The 27,148-nt window shown below is 39.5% G+C and overlaps 1 protein-coding gene and 1 long non-coding RNA gene across 3 annotated transcripts in view; one reads left to right on the top strand and one right to left on the bottom strand.

Moving 5' to 3' along the window:
• kcnj10a (potassium inwardly rectifying channel subfamily J member 10a) overlaps window positions 1–16,187 on the bottom strand; it is a 30,919-nt gene extending 14,732 nt beyond the window's left edge. Inside the window, exons 1-5 of the mRNA XM_067447441.1 lie at window positions 15,612–16,187; window positions 3,820–4,179; window positions 2,838–3,049; window positions 2,214–2,345; window positions 1,952–2,129 (exon numbers count right to left, since the gene is read on the bottom strand). Of these exons, the coding sequence (XP_067303542.1) occupies window positions 1,952–2,129; window positions 2,214–2,345; window positions 2,838–3,049; window positions 3,820–4,177 (880 nt within the window). The 5' untranslated portion in view covers window positions 4,178–4,179; window positions 15,612–16,187. The remainder of the gene's footprint in view (window positions 1–1,951; window positions 2,130–2,213; window positions 2,346–2,837; window positions 3,050–3,819; window positions 4,180–15,611) is intronic.
• Window positions 16,188–21,202: 5,015 nt separating this feature from the next.
• On the top strand, window positions 21,203–22,308 carry LOC137087373 (uncharacterized). Of its 2 annotated transcripts, none has more exons than XR_010907534.1 (3): window positions 21,203–21,397; window positions 21,501–21,582; window positions 21,675–22,308. It is a non-coding gene; the product is annotated as an uncharacterized lncRNA (long non-coding RNA). The 2 variants fall into 2 exon arrangements; XR_010907533.1 differs by having other exon boundaries at window positions 21,205–21,397; window positions 21,527–21,582.
• Window positions 22,309–27,148: the final 4,840 nt, after the last annotated feature.

Genomic DNA, 27,148 nt, shown 5'->3' with positions numbered 1-27,148 from the left:
CTGGAGCCGCACCACGCTGTCCCTGTTCTCAGGTGTATCCTACTGACAGTTTTCATCTGCCACCATAGCTAATGCCACCTCTGCACTACCAATCACAAAAAAGCTCAAATTAGTTGTACGTTTTTCAAAGTGCAAGGAGACACTAAATAACTTTGCAGTATTCATTTTACCAGTTCATGCATACCCTGAGAATTGCACCCATGCTCTACTTTCTAAGCTACAGGAATCTCTACACCAGTTGTTGGCGTAACGCCATGGAGTTTCCACCATGGGAGATGGGCACACTAACAAGGACACTAATGAATGCTGTCTCTAGCGCAGGGATGGGCAACTTCGGTCCTGGAGGGCCACTGTCCTGCAGAGTTTAGCTCCAACTCTAATCAAACAAACCTGATCCAGCTAATCAATGTTTTAGGATTTTTAGAAATCTACAAGTGGGTGCGATTTTTGATTAGGGTTGGAGCTAAACTCTGCAGGACAGTGGCCCTCCAGGACCGAAGTTGCCCATCCTTGCTCTAGCGTCTACCTCTAGGGCGCCTCTTGGAGTCAGGGAAGTGAAATTTAAACGCTCAGTTCTTATTCTGGCCTCCGTTACACTCACCCCCTAAACCTCGCTCCCATCCCAGTCACGACACCAATGCAACCCTTCCAGTTCTACTCGCATTGCAACCTGGAGGATTCGAACCAGCGTTAACGGCATGGGAGGCAGGCGTGTTAACAGGGACGCTTAACAGCAAGACAGTCGTCTCTAAAATCTGTAGCTAGGGCGCCTCTTGAACCAGGGAAGTGAGGTTTACTTGCCCAGCTCTTACTAGCTGGCCTCAGTTACACTCACCCTGACTAACCCTCACTCCCACCCGGGCCACGGCACCAATACAACCCCTCCAGTTCTACTCGCACTGCAACGAGGAGGATTCGAACCAGCGTTTACGGCATGGGAGGCAGATGCTTCAACAAGAACTCTTAATGTAGCAGTCTCTAGCATCTGTAGCTAGGGTGCCCCTTGAGGCCATGGGAGTAAGGTTTATTTACACAGCTCTTACTAGCTGGCCTCCGTTACACTCACCCCCAAACCTCACCCCCACCCGGGTCACGGCACCAATGTAACCCCTCCAGTTCTACTCGCACTGCAAGGAGGAGGATTCGAACCAGCGTTTACGGCATGGGAGGCAGGTGCTTCAACAAGAACACTAAGCAGCAGTCTCTAGTGTCTGTAGATAGGGTGACCCTTGAGGCCAGGGGAGTTAGGTTTACTTGCACAGATCTTACTAGCTGGACTTCATTACACTCAGCCTGCCTAAACCTCACTCCCATCCGGGTGACGTACCACGACTCTCGGCTCTCACCACGACACGGGGGATTTGAACCAGTGTTTCCAGCATGGGAGGCTGGCATGCTAACAAGGAAGCTAAAGGCCGCAGTCTCAAGCATCTATCGCTAGGGCGCCTCCTGAGGCCAAGGGAATGAAGTTCACATGCGTAGTTCTTAATAGCTGGCCTCCGTTACTCTCACCCCTCTAAACTTCGCTATCCCAGTCACAGCACCAATGTAACCCCATCCGGTTCAACTCTCACCACGACAAGGTGGGTTTGAACCAACATTTTCAGCATGGGAGGCAGGTGCTTCAACAAGGAGGCTCAAGACCGCAGTGAGGTTTACAGGGGAGTGAGGTTTACACACACAGCTCTTACTGGCCAACGTCACATTGCCAACCCTTTTGACACCTAAGGTTGCACCAGGTGAAATGATGTCGCTCTGCCTTACATTTACACAGTAGCCAGATGCCTGACCCAACACCTAGTTGAGCTACAAAGTTACCAGTTCAACTTCCATTAAAAAGTAAGGAATGTGTTTTCAGCTGGGATACTGCATTTTATACTGCATTTTGAAATTCCAACATCATAACATTTTATTGTTCCAGTAACTTCAAGGTTCTCCAAGGTTCACGTACCTTTGGCAGCCCAGGCCCGCATTGGGCTATTGTCATCTATCACGTGGTAGAAAGTTAGAGGCAGAATGAGAAAGGGACTGTCAGTGGACGTGTCCACTTGGAAGGCTACATTCCTCTGGTCTAGACGTACCGTCTCACCCTCTTTAGTCAGTGACGTCTGCAGGAGCTTACCTGTCACCTGAGAAATCAGAGATATGATGAGTGGCTCTGTGAATATGAGATTCACCATTATTTCATCTGGATTTCACAGAGATGCGTTTACCTGGCAGCCCAGAAGGAGGCTCTTACGCATGTTAGCGACACGGATCATGAGACAAGGCCGCCCCTCATGATTGGCGACCACAGCATGCTGACTAAACTTCACCGTCTCGCCACGTTTTTTCGGCCGAGCTACCTACACATCAGAGGAAAAATGTACAATTTAAATCAGATATTTTTCTAAACCTGATCTAGTCATTCATTTAGTTCCAGCATGGCTGCACGGTTAACTGTAATTAAACCTAAAATCACAATATGGAAATTATCCATAACATATAAAATTGCAAAGGCTGCAATTAAATTAAAGACATATATGCCACATATTTGCCACCCCCAACACCCCCCTAAACATAACCTTTTTTATTAGATTTATGCAAATTCACGTCAGTCATACTTTTAAGTTCGGAAAACACGAAATTCTATAAAAATACAGAAAAATCGCATCCTTTTTAGAACGCTGTGTCATGCAAGAGATGCTGCAAAAGATGTGAGACGCGAGTGCAGAGGTTAAATTCGCATTGAAAACCCGTGTATAATTAGTGCAATGAAATGAAAAAAATTTGGGGTGTGAATGGCATCACCAATTACAACTAAAATGCTGTGTTTATCAAAATTGAGAGTGTTGTACCTTGGCAAGGAAGGTTCCAGTGATGAAGATCTCCATCACCATGGTGATGACCAGCTGGACAATAAGCAGGATGATAGCAAGTGGGCATTCCTCAGTGATGCAGCGAAAGCCGTATCCGATCGTAGTTTGCGATTCCAAGGAAAAGAGGAACGCTCCCGTCAGAGTTTGGACCTGCATCACACACGGCGTGTGGTTGGATGGAGGGTCAAACTCTAGTGAGGAAGGACAAGACCCAGAAATCACAGGGTTGCAATTTCATATGAATATTTACAGTGTTGGGGAAAGTTACTTTGAAAAGTAATGCATTAAAATATTGCGTTACTCCCTTAAAAATTTACGTAATTGAGTTACTTAGTTACTTTTTAAGAAAAGTAATCCGCTACGTTACTTTTGCGTTACTTTTTCCTCATCTTCGTTTTTTATAACAAAAAAGTTGCAAATGTAAAGACCTCTTCACACCAAACAAAAATTGAAATAATAAACCTCAGGCTGAGGTAAAAAATGCAAATTCATGCATGTACAGTAGAGGGCGTCGCTCGAACAAACTTTCAAGAATAGGATGCAGGAAAAAAAGTGTAACACTCTTACTTCTCCGATAAAAATAAAAAATCCAAACAAATTTTTGCTTTTGGTTTAACGGATTAATTGAAAATTTGAAGCAAGACATTGGTCAATAAAGGTTGTTTAAATGCATTAATGCATTTTTTTAACAGTTTTATTTAATATTTAATTATTGGAGGTTTGCATAGTATTCTGTCAGTCAAATGAATGGGAAAAATAACTTGCGTTACTTTTTTGAAAAAGTAACAGATATTTTGTCGTAGATTTTAAAAGTAATGCGTTACTTTACTAGTTACTTGAAAAAGTAATCTGATTACATAACTCAAGTTACTTGTAATGCATTACCCCCAACACTGAATATTTATGAAAATAAAATATAGTTCCGTCTGTTATTTAAGGCACAGTCAAAGAGCGTCCTCACCTAGCAAATCTCCATGGACAAGCGCCACCAAGTACCACAGCACTCCAAAGACAAACCAAGTGCCGGCGAAGGTGGCAGAAAACAGGAAAAGCTTGTAGCGCCACTGCATGTCCAGAAAAGTCGTCCAGAGGTCCCGCAGGTAAAGCGCCCCTCGGCCGGTGACGTGTTCGATGCGAACGTTGCTCCGCCCATCTTTAGATAACACCCGTCGACGACGTCTCAGCGCCGCAGGTCCGTTTCCTGTTGAAGCCCCGCCTCCTCCACCCAGGAGCGGCTTTAGGACATCGGTCTGTGTTTGGGAGTGGCAGACCTTCTGTGGGGAGGGGCTACGGGAGGAAGGGGGCGTGGCTGAGGTCATAGCTAGGAGGGAAGAGAGACATGCTTAAAAGTGTGCATGTTCACTGATCATGGTAAATTAAATATTTATAATACAAAAGTCTGCAAATTAATAAAATACTATTTTTTACAGTTAAAATTACAAAACAATATAAATATATAAAATTCTGCAAATTAACATGATATTGTCTAGCTATGATGTCTTGTTTCTCAGGAGTGTAAATATAAGGAGGCACAAATGCCAAATTCCCTTTATCATCATCACAATAAGTAAAACCACAGAATATAGTTCAGATGTGAAGGAAGAGATTGTTAAGCTTCACAAAATAGAAAGCGGCTGCAGGAAAATAGCTAAAGCATTGAAAATCCCCATTTCCACCATCAGGGCAATAATTAAGAAGCTCCAATCAAATGTGAATCAAAAATCTGCCTGAAAGAAGACATGTCTATATTGTCCTAATGACAAGGAGGAACGTTTGAGTCCACAAAGACTCGTCGCAGAGATTAGTTGAGTCTTGGGGTCAGAAAGCCTAAAAAAAAAATCAAACAACCCCTACATCACCACATGTTGTTTGGGAGGGTTTCAAGAAAAACCATCCTCGCTCATCCAGAAACAAACTCCAGCATATTCAGTTGTCAGACACGACTGGAAATTCAAAGGGGACCTGGTTCTGTGGTCAGATGAATCTATTAAAAGAGCTTTTTGGCAGCAAAGCTAAAAAATATTGCTGGATCTTGAATGTTGTGGGCCTGTTTTTTTGCTGGAGGTCCTGGACATCATGGACTCTCGCAAATACCAAATGATAAAAAATCAAAACCTGATGGATTCTGCTAGAAATCTTATAATGGGCCGTGGTTGGATCTTCCATCAGGCCAACAATCCAAAACAAACATCAAAATCAACACACAAATGTGTCACTGAGCACAAAATGAAGCTTCTGCCATGACCGTCCCAGTCCTGACCTGAACCCAAAAGAAAATGAATGGAGTGAACGCAAGAGAAGAAGCACCAGTATGGATCTGGGAATCTGAAGGATCTGGAGAGATTCAGTTGGGAGGAATGGTCTCTGATCTCTTGTCAGGTGTTCTTCAAACTCATCAGGCATTTTAGGAGGAGACTCAGAGCTGTTATCTTGGAAAAAGAAGGTTGCAAAAAGTATTTAATAAAAGGGTACCAACAATTGTGGCCAACGTGTTTTGGAGAAACATTATTTCATAATATGGTTAACCCCCCATTTTTAAATATTTTACTTCAATGAAAGGTTAAGTTATATATATATATAACAGATCAAAAAGATCTTGAGACGATGCAGATTTATTTTTTGCAGCCATATTTGATCATATGCATATACCGGGGGTACCAACCATTTTGACCACGACTGTATGTATGTATATATATATATATATATATATATATATATATATATATATATATATATATATATATATATATATATATATATATATATACATCCAAGGTACATGAATTACATGTACATTTATTGTAACGTTAACCGTAAAAAATTGTAATACTCAGAAAAAACAGTAGATCCTACATTTCATGTAGTTTTACTGTGAAGTACTATGTAAAAAAATTGTAAAGTAAACCGAACAAATCAATTTATTATTTGCAGCGAAAAACCATAAATCGACACTCCCACAATTCCCTGCATGACACCACATTTGATGGCTTTAATTGTAATAATATATTGTGTCTTTGTTTTTTCTTATCAGTTACATGAGGGTTTTATCTTACTTCTTATTTTGTTAAATTAATTTGTTGGATATACCATTTAAAATGTTTGTGGTTTTTTTTGTAAATAACAGTTGTAAATTGTAAAATGTACAGGTTGTTCAGTAAATATGCTTACATTTTTACTGTATTTTTAACAGAATTATTCTGTAAACCACAGCTGCCAGTTTTATTTTGTAAAAATGACAGAAATTTTTACAGTAGTAATGATTTATAGTGATGAAGCTGTAATCTTTGCTGTATTTCTGAGGTGTTTAAAACTTAAGTTTGCACTTCATATCTACTAAGACCTTCATAAATCATCTCTGCACTAAAACACATCCATTGAAGTTGTTTGTGTTCAACGAGCAAACACAGTTTCTAAAATGCTCAGGTTACAAGGCTTTCTCCATCTAAAACTCTAGATAAAGATTACTAAAGCCTAAAGCACATTGGCTGTGACATGGAAAAGATACAGACTGTAGTTATTATAATTCTCAATTATGCAAGTAACATGTTTCAACACTGCGATGATCAGACAATGATCAAATACTGTACCTCGTAAAAGTGACACATTTAGAGTTCAATGGCATGACTTTTATAATATATCTGTAATGAAAACACAGAAAATCGTTGTATTTTGTAAGTGATTCGCCATATAAAGCAGTTCACACACCTTTTGCCTTCATTACAAACACTGAACATTTTCCCCTCACAATTAAAGTGTAAAAAAGACAGTAAACATGGCAGGTTTTCATACAAAAGAAATTGAAAAAAAATCACATTTTGCAGAAGGAACATTAACCTACTACACTTTATTAGGCATTATTTTCAAGACAAGTAAGCATATTTTCCCCCACAAATCTTATGAATGTAATGTGTCTGGTATCGCCACAGCCTCGTTATCTTTTAAGATATTTGTGGTGTAAAATGTAACCTAGACACCTCTCTGTTTGAGAATCCAGGTTGATAACAAGTGCACTACAGCATTACTGTTGTGACCCATTAGTTTCAGTTTTCATATTGCCATTTATATTTTGCCAACAATTCAATTTACTTCTCTCATTTTTCTGGGCAGCATTGGACGTTATCAGATGGGACTCATACGAGCCACAGTAGGTTACAGAAACTACTACTATCAAGTTACTCTGACATAAAAAAGTAGTCCTTTTTAATGAAATAACAGTTAGGCCTTCCCTGTGAGAAACCTGTCACCTTATCGTTATCTGTAAAAACTAGGTCGTCTCGTAGCATTATAGCAGAAATGGCACATGGGAAGAGAGAGGGCTCTATCTCTATCTGAGCTCTATCTAAAAGACATGCATCGTCCGAGTAAAGAGAGACACATTAGGGACACATTAGCGACTTTCGGCAGTATCTAAAAAAAGGACTTCTCTAAGAGCCTAAATGGGCAAAGTAGCTTTCTCAGCGATCTTTATCACGGACACGTGAGCGCATCCTTCTCTCCCGAGGTTTGTGTATGCCAGGAAGGGGTACAGGGCCGGGTTTGGGGGGCCGACCCTGGTGGTCTACATTCAGACCCTCCAGCTGCCCAAGCGCATTAAATGCCCCTCATTCACACAGTGGAAGCAGCTGCCCTTTCTCATTTAAAGGCTAGTCGTCAACGCAGACCGACTCTCATGCCGCGCTCGCTTGGCCCGGGTGAGCGATGAAAAGGGGGACTTATTATTCACCATCCGAAAACACAAAACCGCAGGAAGGGTTTAGAGATGAAAAGAACACCACAATATTACTCTGAGGATGACGGTCACCTTTATAAACTTAAAGTAGATGCTGCTTGGACAGTTTTTCCAATTACTGGTTCACTCGCTTCTTCTACAGCTTTAGCTTGAATGCTTTTTTGTATGCAAGCCACACATTTTCTATCTAGTGCAGATGTGCAGATGTTGAGAAAAGCTCCACAAACAACTTTCCTTTCTCTAATTCTTTAGAAATACATCTACAGTGGCCTCCTATTTAGACACTAAGGGCCAGATCTACTAACAGTTTGTGCCTACACAAGCCCTCTTTTGGTGTTAAAAACCTACTGTCAGGATTTATAAAGATGCGCAGTGAAACATTAGCGCTGTGAAGGTGTGGACAGGGATATTTTTGCAGCTGATCTTATTGCATTTGTAGGAGTGTCTCTTTCAGAAGCAAATCTTATGGGAGGAGATTATTAAAATGAATCATGCAAGGTGATTTGCTAAGGTTTGCGCTACACTGTAAAAAAAATATTGTTGGTTTTTGTTGGTTTAACTTAAAAAAGTAAGTAACCTGGTTGCCTTAAAGTTTTGAGTTCATTGAAATTAAAAATTTGAGTTGATTCAATGAAGGAAATGTGTTTAATGAATAGAAACTCAAAATATTATTGTATCTGAACCACATAAAAAATGTGATAAATCATGAAAATCGCACAATTTGGCTGCGTCATCAGAAATAAAACACACACAATTACCCAATATGCTTACAAAATCTTTGAATCATATTTTAATAAAGGTTGTCGATTCTCAAAAATGTTCATCGTATTAACTCAAATTTTTAATTTGAATAAACTCAAAATTAAGGCAACCAGGTAACTTTTTTTTTTTTTTTTAATTACAGTGTAGTCAATTTACTGATATTTGCGCCATTATTTACCACACAAAAATATAATAATACATTTTTATTTTTCTATCGTGCCTTTAAATGTACACCTCAAAGCGCTTTACAGAAACAAATAGAAAAGTACACCATATAAAATAATACAATAAACAAAAGAGAAAAAGAATGAGCAATCAAAACAACTCAAAATAAAACAATAATTGATACAAATGTTCAATTAAAAGCTAGCCTAAAAAAAAAATTGTTTATTTGACAATGCTAAGAGATGAGTGAAAAAGACACTAAACCAGACGTCTGTGTTCTTTCATTTGTGTGTCGTCAGTAGATCACGCGCTGAACTTTCCTGGAATTGCGATCTAATGCTACTTTTCCCTGTTTAGTAAATCTGGCCCCTAATGATGATGGAAACCATTGATCTCCATATTATGTTTATGCTATGGGGAGTCAATAGCATGCGTTTCCATTACCCTTCAAATTGTGTAAATTGCTAAATACACCCAAAAACATACATTTCACAACAACTCCCATACATGGAAAGAAAAGTATTTCTGCTCACATGAGGTGTTTTTTCAGGCAATTCGAATGGAAAAAACGGCGAGACAAGAAATCTTTATTAAACATAAAAAATAAAAGACAAAATAATTATGGGCATAATAGATTCGAAACAACAAAGAAATCCCACAATTTATCAAGACCTCGAAGCAGATAGGAGTCGAAGGAGCTTTCCTTGCCATTAATGCTTGAATAACTACCTTTCCTTCACTTAAAAATGTCTTGTGCGGTGGTTGTGATGTAAACCTACCAACATCCGTCGTCATGATTTTTGGTACGACTTGTCACAACAGGAAAAGACTACGTTAGTCGCGGTTAATGGAAACGGCATCAATTCACAACAGTTTTTTATCGATATTTAAAAAATATCGCAAAAGCTTTGTGCAAAATCTGTGATGGAAACCCAGCTAATGGTGCCCCACAACAGTTTGCTACAAACATTCTTCACTCTTTCTTCTTTTGTGTTCAGCAGAAGAAACGCATACAGGTTTGGAACAATTTTGTTATAATCCACGCCTGTCCCGGACTACATTTCCCAGAATCCTCTCTGTCTCACACCTGTATGCCCTTCCTCGGCATCTTTCCCTCTCCTCAGATTCCCTGCACCTGGTCCTCGTCATCTACACTCCCTTTATATGGCACTCACGCCCAGCACTGCTTTTCCAATGTATTGTTATGTTCATGTGTTTGGCTGCCTTTATATTCCCGGTTTGAATAAACCCGGCTCTTATTGGAAGTCCCAATTTGCGTGATCTCTGCTGCAAATGCCATTTGTACCAAACATTAAGGAGAGTAAATGATGACAGAATTTAAATTTTTGGGTAAACTAACAATTTAAGCAATTCTTTAAAACCAGAACTCTCAAAGTTTTGTCAAAAATGTCTGACTTCTTTAAATACATGGGATTTTTCAATAATTAACAAGTTTGTCGGTCACATGACATGCACAGATAACAAAATAAAGCTATTCATCTTTTTTAGTAAGTGTAGAAGGGTACGATGGGTCCTCTTTTATTTTGAATCGCTTTTATTTCAAAAATATTTATTTAAGTTCTACATTTTTATTTAATTCAGCTTTTCAACAACTCCTGAACCCCAGTTTGAAAAATCCTACTTTAATATGTCTTATTTTCATTACATTAGATAGTAAAATATCAACATTTCACAGAAAGAAAACACACTTTTTTTGCGGGGGCGGCAGTGGCTCAGTGGTTCATGTAGGTTGTCTACAAACCGAAAGGTTGGTGGTTCAATCCCCGGTTCCACCTGACCAAGTGTCGAAGTGTCCATGAGCAAGACACCGAACCCCAGCTGCTCCCAACGAGCTGGATGGCGCCTTACATGGCTGACATCGCCGTCGGTGTATGAATGGGTGAATGTGAGGCAAAAATGTAAAGCGCTTTGGATAAAAGCGCTATATAAATGCAGTCCATTTACACTTTTAAAGCTCAACATTTGAAATGATAAAGCAATGGCAGAACATTGTCGTGTTGAAAATGAAGCCTATCACTAGAACTGTGTGAACTTGTGGAGAACTGTCTTCAAGCATCCACTAAAAACACACCCGCTGGTTCAAACACACGGATATGAAAATGATGGAGAAAAGTGTTTGTCGTTAGAAAAGAGATGCCGGTCTTCTCTAGCGTTCCAGAAGAGATCTCAATAATATCTCAAACTGTGCTTAGATTCTCCAAGACTCCTAGTCTGCAATTGAAATGTCAACTTCTTGATTGCTTGTATCATTGCGAAATTATATATTTATATATTCGCCCAGCTGTAATCTGTGTACGGCATAAATATATCTTAAACATTAACATCATGGTTTTCTATAAAGCTGCTTTGAAACAATGCATGTTGTGAAAAGCACAATATAAATGTAATTGGCTCATTCAATTCTTACAGGACCAATGGTCCGAGCTGCTATACACTCATTTTATATCAGTGTCTATTTACACTAACTCCACCCACTGACGTCTGATTGGGCCAGACAGAAGTACAAAAGGCGCTGGATTGTCAACAATAGCAATAGTGTAGATGTTTAACTAATTTTAGCACACATCGACCTGTAGGGCTGTCATTTTTTTTTAAAAATCGAATTCGAACGTATTTCAAATATCAACCAATGTATTTGAATATCTACGACCCCATAAAAAACAAAAAAACGGACACCGCCGTAACGGAGATTCAATCACAAATGCATTAACAGTCTGACAGTCATAAACAGGACTCAGGCCACAGCCTGTATGGAAAAATAAATAATTAACTTAATGTTTGAAACAGCAGGTTATCAACTTAAGTGTAAATTAAGATATGAAGTGCCACTATATGCAATCATCACAGCTTTCAGTTTGTCTACCGCATCAGATGTCGACGCCGTCCTCTCCAGCCGCTGGAATGTGTTTACGGATGCCATAGCAACTCTCAACGGCCACCAGGACTTATACGGTTTTATAAAAGCTATTTATTTGTTGTAAACTGTATTAATCATCTCAGAAAAAAAAATTATTATAATGTCAGACGCAGTTTAAATAGTTGATTGTTTGCTAGGTTTAGGGACGGTGTCATTATGCCAAAATTATCTTCATAAATTTTTACGAAAAAAAAAGTTTATCCCTCAGAAAAATGTATTTTCCTCTCTTGTCATGCTTGGAGCATGAGCGCGACGTGTGCTCTTCAGTGGTGAAGGCGCACGCTGTGTACGTCACATAAGGACGCACTCAAAAGTAATCCGGTCAGGTCATTTACATGGTGAAATGTTTCGTTTGATCGATTCATGAAAAGGTTTATCCACCCATCTCAAAACGATTACAATTTCATTCAGTTTGGGCATTTTGATTACGATTGAGGTGTTTATATAGAGCATTTTCATTCTGATTGGACATTTAAACCGATTACAGTGCTCCATGTAAACCCACCCGACTGTAAAAAAATTGCGCAACGTGGCACTTTAAAAACCGGATAGTTTATTTATAGTTCGATTACGGATATCTCACGTCATGTTCGAATGCATAAAAAGTGACAGCCCTATCGACCTGTTCCAATTTGCCTTTTGCCAAACTCGCTCTACTCCCTTTACACATCACACATCGCATCAGATCGGAACGGCATTTATTTTCAAAAAAAGTAAAAAAAAATATTGAAAAAGTGGAAATATAGTGTCTAGCGTGAGTTTAATAATAGTGTTTATCGGTTAGGGGGACAGGGGTAGGGGGCTTTATTGTGCCAATAAGGTCCATTTAATAATAAATCCATTTGAATCAATTTTGTTATTATTGCATACCGTTAACAGTACAGTAACATTGATGTGCAAATAGTATACGCCACTATTTATAAGTATAAATAGCAGCGGCAACCTCCCGCAGTTTCTCTTGAAGCCAATATGAAGTGACTTAAACTGCAGTTCATCGACTGGCCACTAGGGACAGGCTCCAGAAGGAGCAGTATCTCATTGAGCCCCGTGTTAAAATGCCCAACTTTACAGCAGAAAAAAACATGTTTACAGCCTGGGACAAATTGTGGTTTTGGTCTATACGGCTAATTTTGCCCTTCATGACGACTGTGAGGGGGGTGAATGTGTTTATAACTCATTCGTTTACATTATATAAAGCCTTAAAGTTCTGCATAATTAAGGGCGTGGCCACTTTGAGTGACAGGTGGAGAGCCATTTATCAGCTGTCTGTTAGGCATCACGTCATCTAAGCTCCGCCCACGTCCCGCCTCTCTGGCCATGGCAATGGCCAGCTCGTCTCTATTTATGCTTTAAAACTGCTCTTCGGGATCCCATGGGTGACGTCACGGACATACTGCTATTTTTAGTGTATATCTACTGCTATTTTCACTTAATTGTATTGCTCTATACACTTATTGCATGTCAAACAATTGAATCATCTGTGCTTCATCTGTGAACTGTAGGACAAACGGCAAAATCGAAGCTAATACTCAAACAAAAACATGAATGAAATATCAAAGAGCGACCTCTAAAATGGTCGATTCGGACACAGCGGCGATATCTTAGGCAGGTTACACAAGGACTGACTTTTCATTCACTGACACTGTCCAATCTCCCTCTGAGCTCTTGTTTAAATGTCTAAGTGGTAGTTTAGTCTCACTCAGCTTCTGCCTTCCGCACCAAATAAAATAAATAAATGAAATGAATGAGTACCAGGGCGATCTGATACGCTCTCCCCTTGCTGACCTCTACCTCTCTCTCTCTCTCTCTCCCTCTCTCTCTCTCTCTCTCTCTCTCTCTCTCTCTCTCTCTCTCTCTCTCTCTCTCTCTCTCTCTCTCTCCCTCTCCCTCTCCCTCTCTCTCTCTCTCTCTCTCTCTCTCTCTCTCTCTGGACTCACACTGAGAGTATGAATAGGTATCTGTCTGGATCTCTGTGCTCTGAATACTAACGCCGGCCGAGAGGGAGGAGGCGGACCCTCGCCAAGACACGTGTTAGAAGCAGAGTGTACACACAGCTGACCTTTGAACTCCGGCGAGTACGCGCCCACACGCGTGTGCAAAAATACAGTCCATACAGCAAACGGACGCTGACACTGGATGTGTGTTTCTCATGCTCTCAAAGACCTTTTGATCTAAAGGCTTGAAATGCATAAATAAATGCTTGTACGTTTGGCCCACGCTTGAATATTTTACTATGAATAAGGTGTTCAGAGTACAAAACTCCTTCAATTCTCAACAGAGATTTCTGTCACCATTTACATGTTTCACTGTGTTGTTTTATGACTAAGAATAAGGAGGCGCGTCCAGACCTTTTGACTCGTATTATACTCAAATATGCACCGATGCCATGTCGTGGCAAGAGTTTTACTGCGCAGTTTACAAACTCTCGTCAACTTTTTTTGTCACTCTTCCTCTCCTCCCTCGATCCCTTTCTTTCTCACTCCCTGTTCTGTATACACAAGAATCCTTTTGTTTGGAGATGAGATGAAAGAGACAAAAGCCACCATTGAAATATACAACACTGCGTGTGTGTGTGTGTGTGTGTGTGTGTGTGTGTGTGTGTGTGTGTGTGTGTGTGTGTGTGTGTGTGTGTGTGTGTGTGTGTCAGAGAGAGAGAGAGAGAGGAAGGAAGGAATGACAGAGAGATGGACAGACTGAAAAACAGACCGATATTAAAACTCTCATCAGTATTCTGTGGCTGTGCAAACTTTTACTTTCCTCCATTCACCAGATCCAATGCCCTTCTCACGGTCACAGTCAAATGTACTTGACGTCTTTGATCCGGTGTAAAGTGTTCGGGAAATCACTCTGCCAACAAATCGAGTCACTTAACAGATCAACATTTCCTTGACCTCTACTCAATCTGGTCTAGTTATTTAACTCGGTTTGACTCTTCAAAAATAACCAGGTTGAAAAATGAATGAGGGTGAAAAAAGCAAGACATCCAAAACCTTTGCCAGTTGTGAGGTTTGCCAGAAAGAGCCATGGGGAGCGTATCAGATCAGTGGAAAGGAGCGGAAAAAAAGACCCACGCAATGTTGTTTCAGTCAAAGCCTCTGAAACGGTTTGATAGTGGCAGATATGCCTCCTCTTTTCTATCTCTGCATCAGTAAATGTTATCTCTCGACAGCTCATATGAATCAGAAGCCGCGTTATTTGACTGAACAAACTGTAAATTGAAAACTTTAAACACGCTGAAAGTTATAATTATAAATCATCCTACATCTCTAAGAAAACACCATGATATGTAAATGTCTAACGTGTCGTTTCATTGCAAACAAAGGCATTCAACAAAACCAACACCTGGAGAAAACAAAACAAAACAGCATTTGCAGTTCACTTTCAGTCAAATTTTTCCTTAACAATAAAGTTGTTTTTAGGGTAAACATTTTGTCATTAAATATGAGGTCACATGTTAGTTTGTGTCCAATTCGCACTTAAACTATAGCTATAAACTATGACTTTTGCCTCAATAAACTCCTAATTTCTGCTTATAAACAGGTTGTTAAATTTGGCTGTAGGTCAGGATTATGGGATGGGTCATGCATTAATATGTGATTTATAAGCACTAATAAACAGCTAATATCCTGGTAATACGCATGCTGTTATAAGCAACTAGTTAATAGTGAGAATTGGACCCTAAACTAAAGTGTTACCAAATATGAAACTTGAACTAGAGAGATACAAACTAAAGCTACAAAAAAACTTAAGCTTCAGTTGTTAATATAAAGAGAAAATGGCCAATTTTAGGAAATTAAATGACAAATTAAACATGTGACGTGACATTTGTACAATCAGACAGCAGGCAGATCAATATTCAACACATTATACTGTACATTATACACACAAACACATACACATGTTCACCCTGATTCTTATTTTGCAATGTACCGATATTATCAATCTTGTTGAGATGCACCTGTCTCGCTTCACAATTGTCTACCTTGCAAGTAAATTCTAGCACATTGGCTTAGTTGAGGATGTGCTAGATCGTTGCTAGATTTAAAAATGCACCTATTTCAAATATGCACGCTTATGTCTTCATAAAGATGAACACAATCTCAGCAGCCCCAGCGCGCGCTAGGCCTCACACGTGAAGCTTTATTCTCTCAGCACTTACCTTTCACTGAGGACTTGAACGCAGAGCTCTCTGTTTGTGGTTTGCAAAAGTTTACTCCTGTTTTCCAATTTCGGGACACATGAGAGGACAACGTGAGGCGAAAGATGTGGAAGAGTTCAGAAGCGCGTTCCAGTCAACTTTGTCAACACCATCATCCGCGCCAGGACAGTGACAAGCTGCGGAGGTCTCATAATTCTACGAGTTAATCATTCAAATGCTTTAAAACAATTAATACGATTTTTAAAAAAATACACTATACACCTAAAATAATATGCAATCGGTCAAGCTGGGAAAAAACATGTGTATATGTATCGGCTCGACCCTAATAATAAGTTAAGTGTCAGTCAGTGCACGTCCCGGACGAGTGTTACCGAGTTATTATGTAATGCCCTCCTCTATCTCTCTCTCTCTCTCTCTCTCTTTCTTTCTCTCTCTCTCAATCCTCCTCGCTCTCTTCTATCTCTTGTCTTAAGTGGCACTGCTCAATAAGTTTTGTTAGCAGCTCTATCTGAAAACTTGCTCCTCTCGTCTCGGTTCTGCCTTTCATTGTTGATGAAAATACGTACTTTCAGCGCCTCAGCACTATTTAATTCATTAATTCCGTGGCCCTCCGCTCCTCCTCCCGCCCCCCCGTGTCTCCGTCGGTAAATAGAGCCCTTGTTGAGCTCCTCCGCTGCTCAGCCTTTGTAAACTCTTCTGCTTGATTTAAATATGTCGAAATGAAGAAACTGTATGTTGCTATTGTTCGGAGGACACGTTCATTATTTATACATGCGACCTCGGATGTTAAATTAGTTCTGTGGCGATTTGTTCCCCCTTTATTTCTTTATCCAAGGCGGAATTTGCGACTTTTTCAGTGACATATGACTTTGAAGTCGATCCATGTCCGCATGAATAACTGCGCAGAAAAACAGGTGCAAACCTTTGAAAAAAGATTCAAGGGGACAGAGAGAAAAGAAAAAAAAAACTAATTATGTGTTTGATTGTGTTACACTATAGCCTACCCTATAACTAAAGGAATAAAAAAGCAAACCAAAAAAATGTATCAAAATTGTAATTTAAATAAAAAAGCTATGCAAGTTATATTTAAGCATAATATGGATATTATTTTGTAAAACTTTTTTTTGAGACTAAGTAAAACTTGTCTGTAGGCCTACAAATTATTATTATTATTATTATTATTATTATTATTATTATTATTATTATTATTAATATGCCTAAAATTCGATGTTGAATACTGCCAATGGTGCCAAAGTTTAGCACAACAAATTATTTTTTACACAACCCAAAGTTTGTTGGAGAAAAAATAAAAATAAATTGGTAGATAAATAACTCTTGTTTGTTTTTTGTTTTTTTGGTTTGTTTGTTAAGAAAAAATAATTTAAATGTCACGTCAGCAGAATGTTTTATTTAGGAAATGGCGTCACGCTTGATGAGACGTTGAGGCAGCAGACATTATATTTCTTTTCTTTCTTTTTTTTTATAAAAAATGTTCTACATCTGTATCCTAAATACGGTTAACCATCACACATGAAAGCTCTTGTTGCACTTTAATTTATTTTGAAAGTCGTCTATTTGTTTTTGACTTTACTGACTGGCTGAAATTGTGTCTGTCATACCCAACTAATGAAATGTAATTATTTATATTTTAAAGGTTATTTCTGAAGTCTGGACAACGTAGTGAAGCTTGTTGTAGTGGAAGTTAAATTTACCGCGTGCTCTAGACGGAGCAGACGCATAAATCCTCACGCGGACGTACGGAGGTACACTCCTGTCTGTGCCGCGGGACTTTTTCACACGCGCATCAATCTCGAGTTCCCGCCTTCTGCCAAAGCGCGCGATTTTCTTGGACCGGAAGATTGGGTGAGTTTTAATATTTCTTTTGAGAATCAAATATACGAAATCAAGATCTCATTATTTAAGTACATAATCTGCCCTTAGAGCAGGCTCGTGCACAGGTAGGGCTCAAGAGCACATGCCCTTTTTGCCCTCACACTGCGAAGTGCACTTGTTTTGGTTGTGGTTTTTCTTATTCTTTTATAAACCAACGCTATTGGTCACCCTTTATCTCTGTTTGTCTGTTTTACAAATATTTAGCCAATGAAAGGTATTGAAAAGAGTTGCAAGAAACTTGGTGAAAACGTAATGTGATGCCAGTGTTTTAATGACAGACAAAAATGCACATTTCACTCTTTACTCCCTTTTCCCTTCACATGGAGATTCGTAAATGTATATAAATAAATACATAAATTTCAAAAATTTGAATTGGGACACATTTTGCCATTGATGTAACTGAGAAAGTGTCCCAATCAACCTGAATTCACCCAGTCAGGGATGTGAGATGCAAATGAGAGGATGTAGATAAACAAGAGAAGAAAGGATGGATGGAAAAGAACAGAATGAGGCGCTAAAGGAAGCAGAGGTGATGTAAGTCGGTCAGGTCTCCTTTTGGCTCTGTCGGAAAGAGACTTTTCTTCTTGTTCCCTCTCTTTGTTGATCCTTTTCTCTGGCATCACACGTCGTTTGTTTTCTGGACACATGGTTCTCTTGCCTTTTCCTCCTCAACTTCCGTCCCTCTCCCTCCGTTTCTCCCTCAAGTGTCCCCTTCTGAGCTGTTGATATTTAATTCAGGATCATACCCTTTCTCTCAGTTCAGTTTATAAGTCCTAAGCTGAACTTTATAGTGAGTTTCGAGGTGTTTTGTAGTCCGCACACACACTGAGCGTTGAGACTTTCATTCAGGATATTTATTCAAAGAAAGAGAGGAAGCCATTACGACCGTGTCTGGGATAGCGGTGCCCATCTTCTGTCCGAGGGAGCCGCTCAGGGAAGTTTTATTCCTTCCCAGTGAAGGTTTTATTTGGACAATCAGCGAGAGAAGTTTTATTAGGCTAATCGGTGCTGTGACTCCTGTAACTCGCAGCTGGCCTCGTGGTTCAGCCAAAGGATGCTCCGTCGTGTTCCTCCATTCCTGAAATCAGCTCCGTGGTCTCTTAGGAACCCTTCGCTCTAGAGCCCTCCTGTGGCTATTGAAGAGACCGCTCCAAAGTGTCCATCCTCTGTGCACTGTAAAATTAGTTAGACATAATAAACAAAAGCGAAATGGGAATAGTGTGTTGTACTGGCAAAAGCATAGTTAGTATAATCTAACGCTAACCCACACTTACACGAGAGTTATTAAAGTAATTAAAAACAAACGGAGAGTACTGGATCATTTGCTATAAATAAAATGTAATTGTTACTATTGTTGTGGTTTGCATGCTGAAACCTCTGTGTGTGTGTGTGTGTGTGTGTGTGTGTGTGTGTGTGTGTGTGTGTGTGTGTGTGTGTGTGTGTGTGAGACTCAAGCATGGTCAATTGCAAGATATTTTCACAAATACAGAGGGATTATATCAATCCAATGAAAAGTTTCACAAGGTGTTAATGACGTGTTAGTAACAAATTGTATTTTATTATTTAACATGAAATCGTTATATATCATTCATTCATAAACACACACACACACACACACACACACACACACACACACACATATATATATATATATATATATATATATATATATATATATATATATATATATATACACACACACACATACATACCCTACCTTATGGATTCAAACATTTGTGATTTCTTGTTGCGTCACTACAGGAAGATGATTATAATAATATCAATTAAGTTCCCCATCCAAAGGGAACACTGATCACCATAATGATGAGTTCAAACTAAAACATTTCAGGAAAATCAATGTCAGGATGTGATGTTCGCTAAAATTGTTCAGTTGGTCAAGGTGACTTTGGGAGACGAGTGAAAGATGAGTAAAAGTCTAGGAATTGCCCCGCCTCAAAACCTTTTTTTTTTGTGTGTGTGTTTTGTTTTTTTTGTGTGTTTTTTTTTTTTTTTGGGGGGGGGGGGGGGGGGTGGTTTGCTTGACAAAATGCTACACAAACCAATCAGTTAATCTAAACTTAACTTAATCTTTTCTGATTTTCCTAAAAAAGGCTAAATGTGTGATTACAGATTTTTACAATTAAGTTAAGACATTAGGTAAAGTGTACTAAAAAGTGTTACTTAGAATCACTGTTGGATTTTACTGTAATATCAATGCCGACTATATGATTAATGCTGCCTCATAATATTTTGTCATGCATTCTGTGTTTCTGACATTAGGGCAGTTGACAAATTGGCATTAACACCTTTGGGAAGCACAAATGGCATTCAATGCTCTATTAAACAGCATTTTGGTAAATATTTTATAATTGTGCATGCTTTTATGTCATGCAAATTGTTAATGAAACAACAACAGTAACAACACCGAAAATATTCTTTCCCTTGGACATTGTTATGCATTTTGGGATTTCTCTTCTTGTAACAGATTCCCAAATCCTCTGTGTTTATTGAAAAGCTAAGCAAAGAGCTAAGAATGAACACCTCCAGTAGAGGGCGGTGCTGCACTGATAATCCCCATGTGGACACACTACTTGGTCAACTAGAGTATGTCAATGGCTGTGTTTTTGTATTAGTGCACTAACAGACTGCACTTACTGTTTCTGCAATATGTATATAGTGCATTACAAACATTTTATCACTAATAAATGGTTGTCTATCACTGAATTAAACCATGCTATACAGTAAGGTCACGTCTTTTCACCTAAACATTTTAAAAAGTTTTATCAAGAAGGACTAGAAAGAGTGGATGTCAGATGGGGTTTCGCTCGTATTTCACATTTTTTGCCTGAATTGGAATCAAAGATGTAGAAAATGTGCATACAGTGCAATATCTTATTATCAGTGTTGAGGAGTTCAGCTTCTGTCTGTTCTTCACATAAAGCTGCACTGTAAACCCTAACGCTCGAAATAATGAATTGCTTTGAGTAGAGCCAACTCAAATTAAACAAAATTAGTTTAAACATTAAACTATGGAAACATTTTGAAATTTTCTTTTGAGTTCTCAAAACTGACACATTTTAAGTGATCTGAATTGTTTCATTGTTTTGAGTTTTATAAAATTGTTTCTTTTAATTTAGACTAACTTAAATTTAAACAAAACTGTGCTGGGATTTCGATTTCCCAGCATGCTTTGCTATGACACTTGAAAGGGATATTAAATGCCTAAATTAAGTGTTATATCAACCCGATCACACATAAATGCGTATAAATAGTACGAGTGTGCAATGTCGTGGAATGTATACGCCAAAATTCATTTTGGCGTGCATATGATACGCTGTTTTTCGCGTGCATATGATACGCACTTTATGGCGTATATATGACACGCGCTTGGGTAGGTTTAGGGTGGTGGGGTGGGGGGTTCGTATGTATAATACGCCATAAAATGCGTCTCATATGCACGCGAAAAACCGCGTGCCATAGACACGCCAAAATGAGTTTTGGCGTATACATTCCACGACATTGCACACTCGTACTATTTATACGCATTTTTGTGAGAATACCCTGGTTATATTGTGTGTGTATGTGCGTGCGTGCGTGCGTGCGTGCGTGTGTGGCGGGGGGGGGGGGGGGGGGTAGAGTTTATTGTTTTGTTGTGCTAGTTTAGAAGAGTTGTTATGTTGTTTTCTTGTAGGGTTACCATTAGGTTTGTTTTCTGACGGCAGAAGGTCTGGACTCTATCGCAGCTCTCATTGGTCGAGGACCGCCAAAGAGGACGTTTGACTGACATGTTATGCAACCATTCCTGTTGTATATCAGAAGAATTTTGTTCTTGAATATGTTTACTCCTTTTTTTCCAGTGGAAGAAAGTATTTCCTATACAGTTTTGGATCAAGGTGAGTAACTTGCCTCCTTTTTTAATTTCATTCCAAATGATGACAAATGCATGACCTGAAAGATATGATTTATGATAAGATTAATAATCTCTGTGTAATTTAGACTGAAATATTCAATTCTGTCACAAGATGATCTTCATCCTGATTGAAGAGTCTCCAACACATTCAAAGCCTTGATTTTACAAGTAAGCTGAATGTTAATTTTATAACGATCTCACATTTACCGTCAGAAAGCCTCATATTTAACCTCATAACTTCATTTATACTGTCATTTTAGGTTTGTTCTGCAGTTTCCTTCGTGTTATTGATGACACATGTTCACTCATCTAATTATGAGATCAGTGGGAATTCAAGATTTATCTTCCTTTTCCTGAAGGCCTGTTAGCGAAACAGCTCACCGTTTGAAAGGAAAAGGCAGCAAGATGATTTCTCTTCTGTGGGTTTTTATAAACACGTGACGAAACAGAAGATAGAGATCTTTAATCTCAAGTCATCTCCTTCTACTTTTCTCAATATAACGTCTTTCTCTCTTTCACGTGCAGGACACGGACAGGTTTGCATTTTGTCCTCAACTTGTTACACCTAATATGAAACGGCACGTCCCCTCAAATAGCTCATCTAATTTTCAGTTTCAGGAGGAGCACGTTACTTACAAACAATAAAGGCCTTCAAGTTAACTCTTGTGAAGGTCAGTGGTTTCACACATGACACGAGAGAGAGAGACCCTCCTGATCTATGTGACTGTTCTACAAAGATATGTCTGAGAGCATGAACAATCTCTGACATCACGAACAACGTCAAAGACCCCTTCATTATTGGCAAATAAAATTTAACTTAACACAGTGTTATGTCCACTGCATTTCCCATTATCCATATGACTTTCTTTGTCCAATTCAACACAAAATAAGAGATTTTTGAAGTGTTTACATGACCACGCTGAGGACCAGTGGAGTTCAGCATCATTGATGGTAAACATTGAATGTATTTTGATGGAAAGAAAGAAATGCCAAAGTCATTTTAGGCAAAGCGTCTCTCTAATATGAAAGAAGCCATTTTAGATTTGGACACTGGGATTTTTGTCTTAAAGTGTGTTCATTACATCAGCAACCCTGATCTCTTAACTAGTATACAATGACTTGCAAAAAGCATGGAGTGTTGTGCAATACTAATCGAAGAAAACTGTTAAACTCGGGACATGCAGGACATTCACTTTTATTCTCAAAATGAAACAAAATGCCCACATCACCGCACCACCCCCTGAATGCGCCAATTGCTGGCGAATCACACAGGTCCTTCACTTCACATCTCTATTATGCACTAACTGACCTCTACAAGGGCCTTGGCCTAAATATTTGCTAAAATAAACAGTGTCTGCACGCGATAATATGCCAAGCAACAGCCCATTATTCTTTCATCAGATGTTTCTATGTGGCATTCAGTAATGACACTTTTGTTCTGAGGTTTGTTGCAAAACTGTAAATTCCAACTAGTTTCCATTGTTGATCAAGTCTTACACACTGTCACTGGGACGGTACCTTTTCAGAAGTTACATTTTTGTACATAAAGGGTGCATATTGGTACATATATTAGTACACAAAGTGTACATATTAGTATGTAAAACGAACAAAAGTACACCCCAGGGACAGCTTTTGTATCTTTTTTTCTGAGAGTGTAAGTGGTGGAAAGGGTTTTATGGTGGACAGAAAAGAATGCCTTGTCAATAAACTGTATCTCTTATCGTGGCTTATCACCCATTTCGCATCCTTTTTCCTTATGTAATCCCGCTATTTCTTATGAGGGTGATAAGAGAGATTACATAAGGACTGATAGATGGCATGTTCTAGAAGGGAACGGCTGGCACAGTGTCCACATTCTGATAGTAGGTGGCAGTCTAGACGATTCGTGAAATTTTTCATAAGAATGATAAAGCACAAGGAAATCATCTGGAAAACCTGACTGGCTTTGAATGAAGTTAAATAAGAGAGCTTATACTTAATACTAGCAGTTAAAACCCACCCTTCCTTTCACGTCACTTTTATAAAGTACAAAATTTCCTCATAATGTTTCTCAATGTTCTTCCTCTTCTACTTCTTTATTCAGAATGCATTGAAGTCTTTTTCAGTTCAAATATTCTGTAGTAAATTCATAAAAATGTCAAAGAGAAGCGAATGACTTTTGGACCCGTGTGTATATTTACTAAAGCTCTGTGTGTTCTCTGCACAAGGAAGTTCAACGTTTAAGAAAAAGTAACTCATGAAGTAGAGAAAACTGAGGTACAGCCTACATTTACTTTGGTCTGAGTCCAAATACATTTGGCTGTCGATTTCTGCAGTCAAAATGACCCAAACACACATTACATAACATTTTTAAACACATTCAACCTCAGTCACACTATATCACTCTTAGAAATGTTCTGTGGAGTTACAACGCTAGGATTCTTGACTCAGTTTTAAAAGAACCCTTAATTCCTAAAAGGTCCGATATAACGAGAATATCCATGTTCAAGAGGCCGTAAACTATGTATATAAGCTGCTTAAATGTTTATAAAATTTAATTGAGAACAAAATATATGAATTAAAAATAAATCCATAAAATGATGGGAACCAAAAATATGAAATGGAGAAAAATTACACACGTTTTGTGATCGAATTCTCAACAACAAAAAAAAGAATGGAAAGGTTTTACGAGTGAATGCAAAGTTTCTTGAGAGAACGCAAAGGTTTTAAGAGCAAACAAAACAATATTGGGGAACCAGAAAGGTTTTGAGAGGGAACGGAAAGGTTTCTTGAGGGAACGCAAAGATTTTGGGTAACCAGAAAGGTTTTGAGAGGGAACAGAAAGGTTTTGAGAAGGAACGGAAAGGTTTTGAGATTGAACACAAAGATTTTGGGAAACCAGAAAGGTTTTGCGAGCGAATGTAAAGTATCTCTGGGGAATGCCAAGGTTTTGAGAGCAAACACAAAGTTTCTTTCTTGAGCATCTCATTCCCTCTCAGGGAACCATGGTTACACACATAACCCGAGACGTTCCCTTTCAAGGGAACTCGCACTGCGTCGAAACGCTGCGGGAACTCAATACCCGCACCGCCATAATACCAAGTGCCTGTCTGTGTGAAATCTTAGCGCACACTATGTCACAAGTACTCGAGACCCCGATGCCGAAGCCACAGCCAGGTTATACCAAACTCCAAGTTGAATGGGCTCTGATCCTTAATGATGAAGGTTGACTCATAAGCAACTGAAAAAGCCTCAGCTATCCATTTGCTCAAAGTCTGCTTAGATGTGGACTTAAACCATACAAACAACTAGACGTTTTTACACCACAAGGCAGTACTGTGGCCGTAAGCATCTAATTCCTTCACTGGGCAGAGCAAATGTTATTTCTTCTGGTCTGGATCCTGAAACATAGCAGAGCTCTGGAGTGAAGAATAGTCTCTACCACCTCAGTGGGAGGACCTGAATATATGAGCTGCCCCCTCAGAAGCCAAGCCCACAGTTTCCACAACTCTGGGTGGAGGGTTAAATATTGACACCATCCCTTGGGAAAGAGGGTCTCTTCTGGCAGGAATCTCCCCCGGAGGGGCTAGGAGAGACAGTATGTCCGATAGCCACACTCAGCCCGACCAAAACGGGGCAATTAGTGACAGACGAACCCCGTCTTGGTGTACTCTCTCCAGAACCCCTGTGAGCACCACCACCAGGGAAAAGGCATACAGAGGGGCTGAATAAGCGAAGAAATCCCAAATGAGCTCAACTACCTCAGGGTGGAGTCTCCACTCCCTGAATGTCAATCTCTGCCTGGAAAGGAAATCTGCTCCGTAATTTTGATGCCCTGGGATGTATAATGCGCAACCTTCCTTGGGCCCACAAGAGGTTCAGGTGTGCCAATTTGCATAGTGGCCGCAAGCGCAGACCCCCTTTGTGGCTTATATACGAGACCACCGATGTGTTGTCCGTGCGGACCAACACATGGTGGCCCTTCAGGTCTGAGAGAAAGTGCCAGAAACCCAGGCCCTGAAATAAGCGACCACTCATGATCTCCCCAAACCAGGGAAGGATGCATCCGTCGTTAGCATCAAACACCAACAATGCGCCCCCCACACCGGATCTTGGGACAGAAACCAAGGATTCTTCCACATAACCAAGGCACGAAGGCATCGCCGCGTGACCGTGATCATGCTAAATGGATTTCCCCTCGGGGAGAACCCCTTGGTCTTGAGCCACCACTTTTTGTCTTGTTTCTAGTCCAAAAATATCTAAAAACTGTCTTTACTAGACAAGCTAAAGTAATTGTCTTGTTTTGGGGGAAAATAACTCAAAATTAAGAGAGTTTTTGCTTAAAATTAGCTAAATAATCTGCTGCCCTAGGGTGTGTCTAGATTTCTAGGTTACCCTTTGGGGGCTCTGTAAAAAAGTTATATAACCAAAGCTGACTGAACCCTTTCTTCTAAGAGTACACAGAAGAGTCTTACAAAAACTTCTCAATGCAGTTCAGGAAGCAACAAATTAATGGTCATGTCTCTTGTACTTGGTTTTGTCTCTTGGTTTTATTTCCTAAATTTGACGACACCTGATTCTGCCATATAAGGGTGCCATATAAGCCATATAAAAATGCACAAAAAGCATACTTGGTTCTTCTCATCAAAGGACCTGTTGCCCATTATTATCCAGTACAGACGTCTCTTCTCTGCACAACGGAGGAAATCCTGGAGCTGTTTTGAATGTTTTAAACATTTTATGAGCTCTTCATGAGTTCTCAGCGGGTAAAAATAATGCCATATGTACACGCATAAAATGACCACGTGTAATCCGGCACACAGCATTGTTCTGAATGTTCGGTAAGCAAGCTCCTACGTCATATAAGCCGACCAATCAGGTTGTGACCGTCTCCCTTTGCCTTTGGTTCGGTAACTTTAGGTTCGCTGTTAAAAATGCCAGTGTGAACGCTAAGCGGACCAGGAATATATGTTTTGTTTTTGTTTTTTGGTCCGGACCAAACTAACCAAACTAACCAAACTACAAGTGTGAATGCACCAAAAGTCTCACTTCATCCATTAAATCAGGTGCTTTGGTACAGGACAAAGCGACTCCCCAGATTCTACAGTCATGTGCCAATTTGTAGATCCTAATTTGACAGGGTCAAAGTTGAAGCTCAGTGGCCCATTGCATAAACGGCTTAAACTAGTCGTCTCCATTAATGTTCTTCAAGATTAGTCATAACTTCTTAAAGTGTTAAAGTGATCCGTATCATTTTAACTGGATGGTTAACTGATAGTTGGTCAAACTAGGTCTTAACATGGCTAAGCTCATACAACTGCCCAGAACATTCTCGATCTGTGAGTCTCACACCGAGTTTCAGACATGATGGTTTTGCTCGTGACCAGTCTTAACTGAGCTTGTGCTCTTCTCTAATGATGCATCCCACTGAGTTGGATTAAAAATCGCATATTTTTGTCTGTGTGTGGCAGTTAATCAGGCTCAGAGAATTAAAGCTAAACTCACCCAGACATTTCTCACATACCACACACACTCTCACTGGAGAATAATGAGGTCGCTGTGTATGATGACGGCACATGTGACTTTCATGCACGCTCTTGATCTGAAGCGAGTGTACTTTGCAATTATCCGGCGTGGATAATATTATTATCAGTGCTGTTTGTTGCGTAAAGTTTCAAGTTTTCATTCAAGACTGTGGTGCTGATTAAAGCAAAAGCAACACAAAAACAGTTGCAATGGGTATAATGCATAACAG

This window comes from Pseudorasbora parva, chromosome 1 (genome assembly GCF_024679245.1).
Source record: "Pseudorasbora parva isolate DD20220531a chromosome 1, ASM2467924v1, whole genome shotgun sequence".
Classification (NCBI taxonomy): domain Eukaryota; kingdom Metazoa; phylum Chordata; class Actinopteri; order Cypriniformes; family Gobionidae; genus Pseudorasbora; species Pseudorasbora parva.
Note: the sequence above shows the minus strand (reverse complement) of the source record. Positions and strands in the feature narration are given on the sequence as shown.